The sequence below is a fragment of the Clytia hemisphaerica genome, unplaced genomic scaffold (assembly GCF_902728285.1).
Source record: "Clytia hemisphaerica strain Z4C2 unplaced genomic scaffold, Clytia hemisphaerica genome assembly, whole genome shotgun sequence".
Taxonomy (NCBI): domain Eukaryota; kingdom Metazoa; phylum Cnidaria; class Hydrozoa; order Leptothecata; family Clytiidae; genus Clytia; species Clytia hemisphaerica.
Window position 1 is genome coordinate 1 of NW_027103932.1, and position 16478 is coordinate 16478.

A 16478-nucleotide genomic window follows, 5' to 3' on the forward strand; every position below is an offset into this window, starting at 1 on the left:
CAAGATTGCGGATTTTTTCATTTAAGCAGCATACACCATCTGAAGCTGAGGATTCAGCTTTCTGTGGTGAAATTTTTTTTAGCTATCATTTCCAGTCATTAGCGATAGCTAAAGTTTAACAGTCATCGGGCCGATTTTCAGACCGCACCGGCCAAACTCCCCACACCCTGCCACACGGAAGACTAGATTTCATCCACCATTTTTGGCGCGATTTTGGTGCTTCCGAAAATTATTTCTTGCTGGCGTGGTGTAAGGAGGCGATTCTTTGAAAAGGTGATTTTTTTGTGTTTTGAAAGTGGAATAACTTTGGGAATACTTAACCAATTTTAATAAATGACCCCTCATTTTTCTCACAAAGTAAGGACTTTCAAATAAAATTAGTTTGGTTTCTTAAAATTGAGGGGAAAACTTTGGCCTGTCCATCGTACCCTCGACATGGCCTGTCCACCGTACCCTCGACATGGCCCGAGAATTCTCGGGCCAAAACTTTTATTGGAATTCGCGTAAAGCCTGAGTATGGCCCGAGCTGGTCCGAGAATTCGGGCCGTGTTCGGGCCACACGCGGGCCGTGTTCCGGGCCACGCAGCACGGGCCACACTCAGGCCAATTTTTGAAAACATGACTTAAACAGGCGTGTAATTTCAGGACTGAATTTTTTTAACATTTTCTTTGAGAAAAACTTGGTTTCTCTTAATTATATTTTAAATATATGAATGTTGTAAATTCATATAAATATTAAATGTCTTATTTGGTATGAAAACATAGTTATAAATATACTTAGGGTGGAAATATTTGCTAGTAAACTGGTCCTGGTTTTAAACTGAAGCGTGTCCACACATTGAGTTTAAAGCCCGAAGGGCTAGAGTTCAATCTCTAACCTTTCTCAGGCAAGAAAAGTGAAGCCTTAAAAAATGCGCCGCATTTTTGACGACAGATTGAATCTAGCAATTCCTTTGTTTTATGATTTTTTTTTCGAAATTTAGCGGTAAATTTAGTTCAATATGTCATTTTGTGTAAAAAACCAGGCGAGCCGCTCAAGGCCGCGCAACTTTGGTAGGATTTGTTGGCTTCAAATCCTACCAAAGAGATTGACTTCTAGCCCTTCGGGCTTATACTTCATTGTGTCCACGGGAAGCTCGTAAAGTTTTTTTGAGCGATATAAACAAAACAGACAAATCTTATTTTGCACTATTTTGTTTGACTGGACATGCTAAATCAATTTAAATATGGAATCTCCTGACATGGCCCGAACATGGCCCGAATGACTCGGGTCATGTTCGGGCCAAAAGAATTGATAGGGTCTCTCGGCCCGAACATGGCCCGAAGAGGCCCTAGAATTCTCGGGCCATGTCGAGGGTCGTACTCTTTGAAAAAAGTCTATTGAGTAGAATAGTCATTGAGTCGGTAAATTTGTCGGACTTTTTCTTTCCTCCGTTCAAAAATTTTATTATTGCTCATTTTTTGCGATTGATATCTAGCGCATTCACAGCATTTTGACTTTGTTTATCATTCATGCGCCATTTTGGTCGGAGGTCACAGTGTTCAAAGGTCATAATTTGAGACCACCCATAACACAAGCGGTTTTTTTGGCTGCTGGCTGGCTGGCTGGCTGGTAGTTTCCTTCAAGAATACACTCCAAAAACAACCCATGGCATGGCCTGAACATGTTCGGGCCTCTTATGTTCGGGCCTCTTGATTAATACTTTTTAAAAATGGCCCGTGCGGGTCTGCGCAGTTTCGAACCATGTTCGGGCCAGATTTTCGAAAACTTGCTACGATCGCGCGTGTAATCAGTCGAGTGTTTAAGATAAAAACTGCAATTATTACTCTTTTCGGAAATTATTGCCGAAAACGGCCATTTTTTTAACGATGAAATGCTGAATCAGCAGAAAAATAAAAAAGTAAATAAATGAAAATTGCCGTTTTTTGGCAATTATTGCCGTTTTTGCAAATAAAAGTTTATTTTATTATTGAACACGTGGTATTTGACACCCTCGCGATAAGTAGGCCCACTGTGCCTCGTTTAGTTTTGTTTTCAACTGGTTTTTGTTGGAAATGCAGATAGCAAAATCGAGTCATATGTAAACAAATTTACAACGGGGGTTTTGTCATCTCTTTCTGACTGTGTTTCGGCATCGATGCAGGATCTTTTAACATATTATTTTAGAACTTTTCATGTTATTGAGCAACGAAAAATTGAAAAAATCACTTTTAAAAATCCGAAAAACCTTTTTCTCGATGCAATTTTACTATTTTCAAACACCTCTGACATCTTTGCCCTTAAAAGGACAACACATTTTGCTGATTCAGCATTTCATCGTTAAAAAAATTGCCGTTTTTGGCAATAATTTCCGAAAAGAGCAATAATTGCAGTTTTTATCTTAAACACCCTACTGGTAATTTCAGGACCCAATTTATATTTTAAATTCCTTATTTTAGCAAACAAATTTAAAAATCTTCATCTTTATTCAAATATATATTGTTCAAATATAAAAGTTAATCATCTATTTTCTTTTTATTCTTTATCCCATTCCCTTTTCTCGTGGTCTTCTCCTATTCGAAGCAGAATTTTTCTGGATCGTTTTTTGTACTGTTATACAACTTTGTGAATCAAACTGGTATTTGGAACTTTGAATTTGTCTAATGAAAATATTTAACAATGAATGATGATAAACCAGGAAAGGTAAATAAAATCAAATTACATGGCCCGAACATGGTCTATTGTAACCAAAAATGATTGTTGATTTTAAAGTTGTTAAAAGTGCAAAGTAATTATCTTTGGAGTAAATGAACTGAAAATCAATTAAAACAATGTAACAAAAAAGTTACAGAATTATGTCCATTGTACGGTTACGATTGATTCATCTTTTATACTACTTAACTGACAAGGAATTTACAATGTTCTCTACCGTTTTGACTTTCTCACAACTATGGGTAAGTACTTTCTTTTACATAATGAAAAGAAACGGATTTTACCAAGCTGGGAGGCTAACATGCATAGCCCTTAAATGAATGACCTGGCTGGTCATTAAAATACAAAGTTTGCAGCTCTACTCTACCATTTTTGTTTTGATTTAATTTTGTATTTTGTCCATTCATTTGAGGGCTATGCATGTTAGCCTCCACTGATGCAAGTTACCCAATCTCACGGGATAGACTGAAACTCTTAGATCAAGATTATGGAATTTTGACTACGGGCTGATTTTACTTTTGCTTTGAGTGGTTAATTCATTTTCGATTTTAAGCCAGCATCTTAGCAACGGGGTGCTCGCCCATAGTTACAGGGGTTTGTGCAAAAAATTAAACATTCCAAATCCCCCATTTCAATTAAGGTGACAAATACAAATATCTTCTAGTTAGTCACACGAGCGTCCCGCCGAAAAAATTTGAGCCAAGCCAACCATGAGAACTAGTTTGAAGATCAACTTCCCAAGAAAAAGATCTAGAGGGGAGACAGACTTAGATCCGTACACCGTGCGGAATTGTTTTTACTTTAGCATATAAACAAGGCCTTAAAAATCGAAGCGTTGTCTCTGGAATTGAATGGCAAATTTTGGTTGGCTGATTTTGGCTGCTACACGTTTTATTTTGTTTCAAACTTTCAAGTTTTAATTTTAATTGTCTTGCAAACTTGATTTAGGTAACTCTCATCCTTGTTGTTGCAAATACATCCTGTAGATGACTGATGTTGTTTTCTCTGAAAGCTTGATTTCCTAGTGTGACTAGCTGTCTTCGTTTCGCGTTGCCCGACCGACTCTTGAAAATATTGAGTAGAATTTGGTGAGTCGGTAAATTGTTACCAGCTTTTCTCGAGATTGGCTCATTAGTTTTTTCTGTTTTTTGGCACAAAGATGCAAAATGGCAATGCCCAAAATGTGACGGAGCCCGACTTTTGAATAAAAATTTCCGGCCGAAAATGGCGGAAATATGCTGGAAAAACTGTTTTTTTGGCATTTTCTCGAGATTTTATCATTAGTTTTTTCTGATTTTTTGCCCAAAGATGCGTATTAGCAATGCCCAAAACATGGTAGAGTCCGATTTTTGAGGAAAATTCTTGTCCGGTCAAAAATGTCGTTTTTGCAGATTTTCATCGGACTTTTTCCTTATATTTCGTAGTTTTTTTCACACAAAAACAATATTAATAGCAATGCCCACCAGGAAGCATATGGTTCAATTGTCAATAAAACTGATTTTTGAGGCAGGAACTTACTAAAAATCGCCGTAGCAGCCGATTTTCGCCGGAAAAACGGTATTACTTGAATTTCTCGAGCTGTCCTTTATATTTTTTTATGAAATTTTGCACAATGATGCAAAATGTCAATACCTAAAATGTGACGGAGCCTGATTTTCGAAAGACATATTTTTCCGGCCGGAAATGCCCGGAAATATGCCGAAAAAACCGGTATTTTCTTGAGATTTCATCATTTTTCGCGCAAAGATGCGTAGTAACAATGCCCAAAACATGAGCGAGTCCAATTTTTGAGAACAAAATTTTTGCCGGCAATCGCCGTTTTTCTAGATTTGCGTTGGGCTTTTTCCTTATAATTGGTTGTTTTTTCATTCAAAACATTATTGATAGCAATTCCCACCATCAAGCATGTTTTAATTTTCAATAAAATTCATTTTTGAAGCCGGAGCTATTTAAAAATTGCCGGAAGAACCTATTTTCGCCGGAAATACAGTATTTCTTGAATTTCTGCTGTACTTTATATTTTTTTATGAAATTTTGCACACTATGAGACGAGATTAGACCAACTTACAGTAACACGGGGTTGTTTTGGTTGCTGGCTGGCAGTTTCCTTCAAGAATATATTCTAAAAATGGATGATAGATGGATGAAAACCCGAAAATTTTTACAACCGACCGACCAACTCACTTTTTAGACCCAACGAGGACGCGAAATGAAGATATCTGCCTATTGCAATGAATTTTGCACCTATTCTTCAAAATGAAAATATTCAAAATTTTAAGTTCTTCTTTTATTCAATGATTTTTTACAGCACTTTGTTGACAATCTAACTCTTAAATTTATCGCATTATATTCGAAAGCATCACTGGTCGAGATATCATGATATCACGAAATACCGATTCGGCTGATTTTCTAAAAATATGCGTGTGCACAGTTAGTTTTCACATAATAAGCACGCCGCACGCTATTGTAATTATATCGCACATTTCGTACTCCAGAACACCACAACTTTTCGGAGTTCTGATGCAGACCAAATTGCCGAAAATTGTGCTTCGGAGCACTGGCAGTGCTCTGGAATCTTCCGGTGTTCCGGAGCACGAAAAAACAACATTTATGCTCCGGGCGATTCCGGAGCGTCAGCGCCCACTAGTCCTTCTGGTTGAAAGTTAAATCAAAAACCTGACTGAGCGCTGGGGTTGATGATTGACAAAATTAGCAGGTTGTAAAATCTCCTAATATCATAAAAGTGATGTCGTGCATAATTATGTTTAATATCATTGTTAAATTTGATATTACACATCCAGCAGCCATTCGAGAAATTCCAGCTCAGAGTTTTTTTTAATGATGGAGGTCATCATGTAATTGATTGTTATTGGTCAGACTAGGGGGAGAGTATTAACATTGATGGAGGTCATCATGTAATCACTCACAATCTGGAAAATTACTAGTTAAACCCTCGATTTATATGTCACCTTTATCCAAAAGTAAGTACAAGTAAGTATAGCCCTCACCTTATTAATCAGTGAGTTAGGCTAATACTTTTTTATTGATTGGTTTACGGAATCGCCGACGTTATTTTAGCCAAAATAAAATAAAAATAAAATAGAGATTTCAAAAACTTTTATTTACTTTTTCTCCTTCGACCTTCAAAAAAGAAGAAATAAAAAAGCCTTTACTTAAGCAGGAAAACAAAAGAAAAGAAGAGAAAGATAGAGGACTGCACATGTGCTAGGAAGGAGAGTTGTCGAAGAGAGACTTATTCAAAAAATTGATACTTAGGAAATTTATAAAATTTTATTTTATTATTTCCTTCGATTCCAGATTTTAAAAAATAAAATAAAAAAAATCTAAAACATCAATTTTATTTTTATTTTTTTTCCATCCTCCTGTCCAAAACTTTTTCTCATAATGTCCGTAAACCAGAAAATAAAAAAGTAATTGCCTTAGAGTGAAAAAAAGTTTTAGCAAGGGGGGTGCATTTTTTTAACCCTTTTGAAAGGGGGATTCCAGGCCTGGCCATGAACAATACCTTGTGCATGCCAAAATAGCACTCCATGAAATATCTCATAAACTCTGGCGTGCTATTATTCTTGTATATTTTAGGAGTGCTATTTTAGCACTCACAAACCATTTTAGGTGAGTGCCAGCGTATGTGTGAGTGCAATAGCACGCCATAATCTACGGCCAGGCCTGGTTAGGGGTGGGGATGGAAAATTATTTTCATTTTTTTGAATTTTTTTTATGAGATGGATGTTTTTTGCTCATGAAAGCATAATTTTGAAGAATATTTGTGTTTAGACATGAAATTTTGGTTGCTAGAAAAATTATCCATATAAAGAATTACTATTTATAAGCTCAGATCAATTTTCCTAGCCAAATTACTCAAATTTTTGAAATGATTGGTCATAGAATGCATCCCCCCTGGCTCTTAGGGGGGGGGGCTAGAACCTAAAGTTCTGGCTGGGGGCTCTTTTCCCCTAAGATCAGGGGGGGATACTTACTCAGGGGGGGGCTATTTGTTTAGGTCTGTTGACTGGGGGCTAACCTAACAACTTTTTCCAAAAACTAAGTAATTTTTCTTTGTACATTTTGGTATTTTGTTTGTGTAATATAATAACGCGGGCACTCGATCTGAAAACAACCATACGTTCGCCCAAAATTTGGCTTCTAAAATCGGACCCTTACAGTGCAGTGAATTTCCATGAAAAATGATACCCTTACAGTGCACTTTTTCAAAATTTTCCAAGAAAATGTGGAATTTTTCCTCTAAAATTGACCCTTACAGTGCACTAGCTGAACTATGAAAAACCTACCCTTAAGGGCCGAACGTCTGGTAGGTCATATACCTTGAGTGCCCCCCCCCCCGGGTGTAATAATGAAGTCGTACTATTGAGGTTTGTTGATTAGAATTTCAAAAGAAGACATTATACATTTGGTATCTCTTTCTCTTGTGTGGACATGCAAAATGAAGACCTTGCATTGTTTGAAATTTTTTCCATTCTAACATTTTTGTTTTTTGTGTATTTTGGTAGGGGGGCTGTCTATTTCGAATTTTGGTGGGGGGCTAAATCTCTGGGGGGGGGGCTGAACCTTCAGGGGGGGCTTCAACCCCTCTGCACTCTATGTTGGTTTAACGAGCACATTCACTTAGATATCAATTATATATGTGTTCAGCCCTGTGAATCCAGGTCGGCATTCGGCAATGCCGACCTGAAAGCGGACGTAACCTGAGCTGAAGTCGGCTTTTATTTGCCGACGTAATTTACACTCTAGGTCGGCGTGCTGACAAAAGAAATGTTTTGGGTCGGCAAAGCCAACCTAAAGAGGAAAAATATTATTTGTTAGGTTAATCTAATTGTGCTATCATTTGATAACACACGATAATCGAGCCTCATTCCATTCTCTTTATAAAACATAAAACTTATTAACACAATTATTAAGGATAGTTAAACTAACTGTAGGAAATTTATTGTCTTTGCCGACCTAAACAAGCTACTTAGGACGGCTTTGCCGACCTAAAATGACCTCTAGGTCGGCAAAATTTTGCCGGCCTACGGCCGGTTTTGGTCAGCACTTACGTGCCAATATGATTTCTTCTGAATTCACAGGGCTGTGTGTTAAATGCATTTAACCAGGTACCCTTGTCTCCCGAATAGACGGGGGGTCCGAATAAGCAGGGGGTAGGAAAATTTGCTAAATTCTAATAAGCGGGGGGATGGAATAAGAGGGGGGGGTAATTTGAAGACAGCATTTTTTTTAACTGATATCAATTTCAACAACAAAAAATAAACTTTAACAAATGAACACGTAAAATAAGAACCAATACTAACAAAAAGGAAAATTTTACCCAGTTTAAGGTCTATCTACACTGTAATAAAGTATTGAATTATTCGAATTTAATTAGCGGGGGGTCTTAATAAGAGCGGGGGGATGGATTTTTTTCTCTTAGCAATTAGCGGGGGGACGTCTATTCGGGAGACAAGAGTAGGTCCATAAAAGAATCGCTTGTTTTCTCTGGTGTTTATCTTGAATTGAGAAACATTTACTTGGGCTTTCTTACTTTCAAGCAATGAAATGCTTGTATGCTTTCTTTACAGAGGTGGGTTCAATTTTAAATTTGCAAAAAATATTCAAAATTTGCAAAACTTTGGACAAAAACCTTAAATTCCAATGGATTTTTCGGGAGGAGAATTTAGATTATTTTCAGATGGTTTGACAGAAATCAGGGGAAAAATTGCCAGAATTGCCAAATCTGGTACCCGCTGCCCTGAACTCCCCTACATCTTTAACCCATTTTTGACCCATAGTAAGTTTTCAATATTTTCACCGAATTTTTCTCAGAATTTTAAGTTTGTCACAGATACGCGATAAAACTTTGAATTTCTCATAAAACTTTGAATTTCTCATAAAACTCATATAAAATCATTTTCTTACATGTCCAAAGTCCAAATAAGGCAAATTTAAAATAATTTTTTGAATTTAAATTTTGAGCAAAATTAAATCAACATGGAGCAATTTGATGCATGCTCTTCATGTGAACATAGCAAAAAAGGGACACCTTATGACCAATCACTTGATGAAATGGAATTTCAACGTGGAATCTGGCAAGCGGCTATTGACAATGATATAAACAAAATTAAAAGACAATACTTAAATGGAACTGATATAAATAGTGTTGACTCATCAGGTTATACAGCTTTACATTACGCTTCTCGTAACGGACATAATGAGATAGTCAATTTATTGATTGGTTATGGAGCTTGTGTTAACTGTGTTACAAAAGCTGGTAAAGATACCCCACTACACAGAGCAGTTTATGTTGGGAATTTAGATATTGTGAGACTTTTAATTTCAGCAGGGGCATCAATAAGGCAACAGAATGTCGATGGACAGACTTCTTTGCATAAAGCTGTACAAAGGAACCATACTGATGTTGTTAGGTACCTGTTAAAAATGGATTCTGAAATACAGACTGTAAAAGATAACAAGTCCAAACTACCTATTGATTATAGTTCGTCTGAGGAAATGACAAACTTGTTAAAAATTTATAAATACTGAACTAAAAGATTAAACAAAAATCATCTTATTAAAAAGAACACATTCATAGTCGTTATTAATTTGTCTGTGTTTCTGTGTTCAATTACTTCTTCATGTTTTTACTGACTTTGAAATACAATTTATTTGACAAAACAATGTCAATTATGTGACTTTGTTTACAATTTTGAGTACTTAGAAAGACTGATAGGGTAAAAGTGGTAAAAAAGACTTGCCCCGAGACAGCTCAAATATATCTTTGGATTGGATGAAAGCGTTCATGAAGGTTAAAGAAATTTTCTGCTCTGATAAAACATTAACCCTATTCATATACTAGGCTTTTAGGGAGTGGTTCAGAACTAGGAGGCTTTTCCTCTACCACTTAACTTTTGATTTGATTGATATTTTTGAAATTTATATAATATTTATTTACTATATTATTTATAAACTATAAGGTCAAAGATATTTTCATTTTAAATGAACATAAAAAATCTTGTAAATAAAAAAGATGTATTTTACACTTTTGAAAGTACAGCTACTTTGAATAATTCATTAACGAAGAACAGACTACAGTAAGCTAGTAAAAGAACAGGATTGATAAAAAACCAAATCATCTATTGGGTTGGTCTTTAGCTGATCGGTCTTTCTGGTAGTACTAAGTTAAATTGCTTTAAGAGCCAGACAAACCCAAACTGTAAGATACAAATCAATATAATAAAACATTTGATATTTTAGCTCAAAAAAATTATGAAAAGAAATGTTTTTAGAGGTAATTTTGGAAAGTATGAAGAGAAAGCTGCGTCTTAGTGAAAATCCATCAGCTACTAAATATGAAGTTGTTAAACAAGATGAAATACCTCCTGACGAATGTCCACCTAATCAAATGCAACAGCCAAAGTCAAAAGGTGGTGGTATTCTGTGTGCTTCATCCAGGAAACGGTTTTATTTTTTGCTAATTATCACTGGTGTTGTTTTATTATGGATTGGTATTTATTATAAGTTGTTGAATCATCGGTTCGAGTTGCCTGAACCGTTTAGAGAACTACGACGGATGTTTGGAGATGGACCTTCTAAGAATAGAAGAAGGTTTCGTGAATCAGAGACAGAAAATATCGAAGAGGTGTCACTCCACAATGCTGCTATTCTCAACATTGTTGTTGTTGCTTGTAAAGACCGAGTTGGACAAGCTATCACTGCTTTGAAATCAGCAACATTGTTTACTAAATATAATGTACATTTTCATATATTTACTGACAAAACGGACGATAAGAAATTAGATAATGAGTTAATGACATGGCCATCCTATCAAGAAAGGTGGATGATGTATTATATTTATCCTGCAAAATATCCTGATATGCTTGAAGATGATGAGAAAGTCGATTGGGAAGAGTTGTTTAAACCATGTGCTTCATTGAGATTATTTCTAGCACAACTTCTACCAACCACAGACTCTGTTATCTACATAGACACCGATATTTTGTTTTTGAAACCACCCGAAGATTTGTGGAATCTCTTTAATGATTTTGATAAGAGACAAGCTGTTGGGTTAGCACAAGAATGTGGAAAAGGTCAAGAGTTTTGTTGGTATTCAAAGGGTCCTAAGAAAGCACGCCACCCTTATGTACAACCTTATGGTGTAAATAGTGGTGTTATGTTAATGAATCTAACCAGATTGAGAAGGCTCAACTGGGAGAAAGAATTAATATCAATATACACGAATAACCGACTATTGATACGATATGGTGACCAAGACATTCTTAACATATTTCTTAATGCTCATCCAAAATTCTTGTATACCCTACCCTGTGAATGGAATTACAGACCTGACTTTTGTTATTTGGGCAATCATTGTCATCGGGCTATCAAGAATGGTATTGGAATTTTACATGGCTGTCGATTAAGCTTTCAGAAACCGAAAGTACAACCTGAATTTCATGCAATATATGAAGCATTTAAAGAATATTCTTTTGAAGATAGTGTTGAAGATAAAATTGTCAACGTTACTAAGTTTGTTTTCAAGAAAAAGTTTTCAAAAACCACTTGCGGCCAAATGATGAATTCAATTTTAATGTTTAATACATAATATTTTGTATATTTTATAGGTTCTCGTTTTTTACAATCATTATCTTTATTTATTTCAAACTGTTAATGTTAAAGTTTAGAAATGTTTCTGTTTAATTTATATTCATTCTTTTTCATTAAACAAATGTGAGTTTTATTGTGACTTGTCTGTGAAAATTTAAAATCATTTTGTGAATTGGTGCACTGACTTGAAATAATGACCTTGATTTTCTGTCTGCTAGTGATCTAAATATTACAACTTTTTTTCTCAACTCTTAAGTCGTCTTGCTATCAAAAACCCTAACTTTTAAAGTAGTCAACACTCTGTAGAATTACACCCTCTAATGTTAGTTATAGTGCTTCATAAATAATTAAAAGACCTAAAGAAAAGAATTTCCTGTTTTTATATTTTACTATTCAGAAATTCAACTTATTTCCTCAATTTAGATTTTTTTTCACGTAATTAAGTTTAATAACAATTATTTATATTTTCTAATGACCACCATGTATTGATATTTATTTCAATTTTAAATTCTAATGGTCTGGACCTGTTGTTATTTTTTTGTTTTGTCTATTCCTTTTGTTAAATTGTATCCAACCATTCTAAAAGTACTTTACACATGAATTTTGACCCTCTCGTGGCTTTGAATTTGCCCATCAAAGATCTTCTTAATCAAGTGAAAGGAAATCTTGTGAACTGAACTGAACTGGCAGAATCGTATTTTTCTAATTATTTTTTCTATGAAATAATACCAGTTTCATTTTCCATTATATTATAGCAAAAGTTATAAAAATGTCAGAGGAAAATATAGCAAAAGACATCCCATTGTTTTTATCAGCTATGAATTCTTTGAAAACCATAACGAAGGATTCAGACGCTCATATCAAAGGATTAATGGAGAAAATATCTACAAGTGAGGAAGATAGAAATGATGGATTAAGCTTCTTGGAAATGAAATTTCATCTCGTTTTGGATTATCTGATCAATTTAACTTTCACAATGATCTTGAAAATCAATGGTAAAAGTTTAGTTGAACAACCATGTATTGATAGGTTAGTTGAAATACGAACTGTTTTGGAAAAGATACGACCAATCAATAAAAAGTTGTCGTACCAAGTTGATAAATTGATTAAAATGGCATCAGAAGCTGTTGAAGGACAAGCTAATCCATTGAGCTTTAAACCTAATTTGAATAATTTGGTGAACAAGGATGAGGAAGATAGTGAAGGCTCCGAAGAGGAAGATGGGCACAAGAAAGATGAAGTTTATGTTCCACCACGTGTTACTGCTGTTCCTTATGATGAAGAAGAAGATAAACAGAAAAAGAAAATGGAAAAAGCACGTCAAAAATCTTTGAATAATGCTTTATTGCAAGATTTGAGGAATGAGTATAGTGAGGCACCTGAGGAAATCAGGTCAGGGAGAAATGGTAATATGCGTGCTAAGCTACAAAAGAAAGAAGAAGAACGACAACGGTTTGAAGAAGATAATTTCAGGCGGTTAACTGTGACTAAGAAAGACCGTTTGATGAAAAGGAAATTAAATGATTTGGATACTGTGGTGAAACTGGATTCATTCCACGGTGCTGGTGATGATGACAGTGATAGTGATATGGGTGATGACCGGTATAATCCAAAGAAGAAGAAAGGTAAAGGTAAAAAAGATAAATTCAAGAAGAAAATCTCTGGTGGAAGTAGTGGGAAGAAAAGAAGAAGATAGTAGAATATTGGAAATTTATTATTTTCATGATTTTTTAATGAAAATAGAAATATATAATGCTGCTGACCCTAGTTTCTTGTTTTGTTTTGGGTGTTTTGCCTAACTTTTTTGATTTTTTCATTCCAATAACTTCACAAAAAATTTAGACCACTTCTAGGCCAATGTAGAGTACCATAATTTCAAAAATTTTCCCAACCATGGTGGGGCCTCCTTAGTCACTATATCATTTAGCCCCTAACTTTTAAAACCGATTCGCCGGCCCTGGTTCCAATCCCTTTGTGATGAATGACTATCAAGCATTTTATAAAATCGAAATTTACGCTTGCTTTGCATTGTTATGTCTCTTTTACATTAAGTTTTTGATCTCTCAAAGCTTTCTTATATCTTTAGCTATTAAAACAAAATAGCAACAAGTTGTATTAATCAATTTTACTTTCTTTCATATTTTATTTTCAGATAAATACTACGCAATAAAATAACAATATAAAAGTATAATAATAAAGCAAAAGATGTTGCCAGCTTATCAATGCCATTGGCCTGAAGATTCCCTGCCAGAACAAAAGATTACTAAATCAATTTGTTCCTGGTCATCTAAGAATTGGATTGCTTATTCTACTGGTTATGAAAATGGAAACTCATCGTTGGATGTCAACACTGTTTACATTTTGAATCCAGATATGCCTTGGGAAAATTTCCCCATAAATACTGGTCATCAAGGGTTGATTGAGCATCTAGAGTGGGACGCAAGTGGTGATTATCTATTAACAGTTGATAATACAGGGATGGGCAAAATTTGGAATCAAGAAAAATCATTGATTAACAATTGGACTTGTCTTGAGAATTGTACCATTGATTTGAATAATGGTGGTCGAATATGTAAGATTGCCTGGTTAAATAGTACAGCACATCGTTATTTGCCAGATTTTGATAAATCTGGAACCATGAAAGAATGGTTTCATCGGTTCAACCAAAACCAATCTGATTTGTTATTAACATCTTACAAAGAAAACAATGTTGGCTTTGTTATGATCACTGCTGAACGTTTGGTCAAAGTCCATTTTTTAAACCCCAGCAACAAGCTTAGCAAACAGGTCTATTCTGACCGTTTAGGGACATTGAAATCTGAGATTATTTCTTCAGATTTTGTTATCAGTGACGCAGGGAAGCTCTTTGTTGCTGCAGTGACTGAGCCATGTATGGTTGAATTGTTTTCGGTCACTTTCATGGATGGTCCTAATGGCTTGGACATCAGTGAAGAAGTCTTTCCGTGTATTGTACCTTACGTTACTGGTGAACCCGATTTTGATGAGTACGAAATCACAGATGTCAAATGTGTTAAAAAATGCAATCCAAATTTCAGCAGTGATCTAGTCGTTGTGTCATCCAAGAGTGCTACAGCATCTTCTGTCAAGATCTATGAAATCAGGAAGGAAATAGTCAGGCTGCATTCTCGGTTTCAATCACAAGGTCAAACAGGTCAACCAACAGACACTGTGAATTGTTTATTAACCATCCAATATCCAGATGTACAAATTGAGCATATTTCGATAACTAGTTTACAATTATCTGCTGCTCATACTTCTCAAATCACAAGTCAAACGTTGTTACCGAAGCTGCTTGTTCTTGATAATCAAGGTGCAGTCCATTTGTACTCCATGTACAATCTCCAGCAAATTGCTCAACCATCAAGCTTTCCAGAATTGAAAAACGATCCTTTCGATTCTACAAGTTTTGCACCAACTGACCATGCAATGTTTTCAGTGTCTAGAAATGCCAAATTAACTTTGCTTACTTTTTCTAACCAGTTGAATTCTCAAGATAAAAACAAAGCCAAGAGTATTGTCACAATGTTGCAGTGTTGTTTGGCTGAATCACGGTCACCTTGGGATATTATGCTTCACATTTCAACCTACGAGAAACCATTTATTGATCAATGTCTTCAACAATTTGTTTCTGAATTCAACGAAAATGATGGCAACACCCAAAGCTTGTTTCGACAAAGTTTCAGCCACTTCAAAGCTCTTATCTTTGCCATACTCAAAGATTACAAAGGGGTATTTGAGAGCTACAATCAAACATTCCTACACAACATCTATTACCATTTAACAGCATTACTACAAAACGAAAAGGAAATCAACCTATTAGAAAAAATCCATAATATTTGTCTTGCCAACAAAAAGGAATTCGAAATGACCAAAATCGTACCCCTCCTGGACACCAAAGATGTTACTTTTTCCGGATTAAGCAACTTATCAACCAAACCAATCATCCAATGGCTCACCGATTACATGCTCCATCTTGTCCGGTTGCTCTTAGCAACAAGCCACCATCATAACGACTGGAAGATAGTTCTTCAATACTTTGATGCCAGCACCTTCTTTATCCTTCGTAAAACTTGCATTTTGTTTTACATCTTATTCCAAAAGAATCCAAACATTCAACCCGTCTATGTTACCATGGTGAACTCCACTGAAGTCCTCCTCCAACTCTTCAAAATGATATCCAAGCTGTATGCAGCATGCCTCGGTGACCCGCAATCGGGGGACGCACTCCTAAGTGAACTTCCGTTCAGCAGTTTACCTTTAATGTATCTGAATTATCCAACACAGGATCCAAGAGGAACTGTTCTCTCAACGACAAGTTTTAACGCAATGGGTAATAGCAGTTTCAATCATTATGATATTCAACTCACCGTTGATGACTGGCAAACTGTCCATGAGACAGCTCTCAAAAATCCTTTAATCATGGGTGCCCATGATATTTACACCCAAAAGAAACAAATTTACGATGGTATCCGTTTGTCACCGACTTCTTTAGTTGCAAACGAAAGTGTAAAGCAATGTTGTAGATGTGCAGTTTTGACCATTTATAATTGCCATCAGACACGATCTTTTAATGAACTATGGGCTAATAGTTGGAATGATAATTGCCTGTGTGGAGGTAATTGGAAGAAAATTTATTGAAACTTTTTGAAGTATATTGTTGTATCGACATGTAATTTTTTAATTTTTTTAATATTTAGGTCTTTATGTTAAAAATGCTGACCCATAACCTTTCTTTCTTTCACTGGAGCCTTAAAAATGATTCGCCATTTTCCTAGTTGATTTCAAAAATTGTACTTGTGTAGGTTTGGTTTTGATTTTTAATTTGAATAAAACATGATTTGCACACTTTTCACTAGGATTCGGAACCTTGGCAGATTGTATAAAGGAAATGATGAAGTGTTTTTTTCTATTTGCTATGCTAATGTTAGCCTTGACGAAATGTGGATTTCTTTAATTTTGTTTACTTTATGGCGAGGTCATATTTTTTTAGTTTATGAAAATAATTCAAGATTTTTATAGCTTAATATAGAATTGTTTTTTATTTTGCAAATGAACGGTGTTATGTTTTTATTAAAAATTCGATACTGTTGGTATACGTTCTATTGATTTAAAATGTGCTACGTAGTAAGACATCCATGCTTTTCCTTGC

The 16478-nt window shown here is 35.3% G+C and overlaps 4 protein-coding genes across 4 annotated transcripts; all 4 read left to right on the forward strand.

Moving 5' to 3' along the window:
* The first annotated feature begins 8695 nt into the window (after nucleotides 1-8695).
* Nucleotides 8696-9247, forward strand: LOC136809818 (ankyrin repeat domain-containing protein 39-like). Its single transcript, XM_067066371.1, has one exon. The coding sequence runs from the start codon at nucleotides 8696-8698 to the stop codon at nucleotides 9245-9247; it is 552 nt and encodes a 183-aa protein (XP_066922472.1).
* Nucleotides 9248-9933: 686 nt separating this feature from the next.
* LOC136809807 (glucoside xylosyltransferase 1-like) lies at nucleotides 9934-11627 on the forward strand. The gene has a single exon (XM_067066361.1). The coding sequence runs from the start codon at nucleotides 9981-9983 to the stop codon at nucleotides 11304-11306; it is 1326 nt and encodes a 441-aa protein (XP_066922462.1). The 5' UTR covers nucleotides 9934-9980; the 3' UTR covers nucleotides 11307-11627.
* A 417-nt stretch (nucleotides 11628-12044) lies between these two features.
* LOC136809808 (neuroguidin-B-like) lies at nucleotides 12045-13075 on the forward strand. The gene has a single exon (XM_067066362.1). The coding sequence runs from the start codon at nucleotides 12078-12080 to the stop codon at nucleotides 13002-13004; it is 927 nt and encodes a 308-aa protein (XP_066922463.1). The 5' UTR covers nucleotides 12045-12077; the 3' UTR covers nucleotides 13005-13075.
* Nucleotides 13076-13439: 364 nt separating this feature from the next.
* On the forward strand, nucleotides 13440-16449 carry LOC136809809 (mediator of RNA polymerase II transcription subunit 16-like). Its single transcript, XM_067066363.1, has one exon. The coding sequence runs from the start codon at nucleotides 13514-13516 to the stop codon at nucleotides 15965-15967; it is 2454 nt and encodes an 817-aa protein (XP_066922464.1). The 5' UTR covers nucleotides 13440-13513; the 3' UTR covers nucleotides 15968-16449.
* The last annotated feature ends 29 nt before the right edge of the window (nucleotides 16450-16478 follow it).

What these genes read in the sequence shown, in the direction of transcription:
- LOC136809808 (XM_067066362.1), top strand. Translation starts at nt 12,078, where the DNA reads ATGTCAGAGGAAAATATAGCAAAAGACATCCCATTGTTTTTATCAGCT.
- LOC136809809 (XM_067066363.1), top strand. Translation starts at nt 13,514, where the DNA reads ATGTTGCCAGCTTATCAATGCCATTGGCCTGAAGATTCCCTGCCAGAA.
- LOC136809818 (XM_067066371.1), top strand. Translation starts at nt 8,696, where the DNA reads ATGGAGCAATTTGATGCATGCTCTTCATGTGAACATAGCAAAAAAGGG.
- LOC136809807 (XM_067066361.1), top strand. Translation starts at nt 9,981, where the DNA reads ATGTTTTTAGAGGTAATTTTGGAAAGTATGAAGAGAAAGCTGCGTCTT.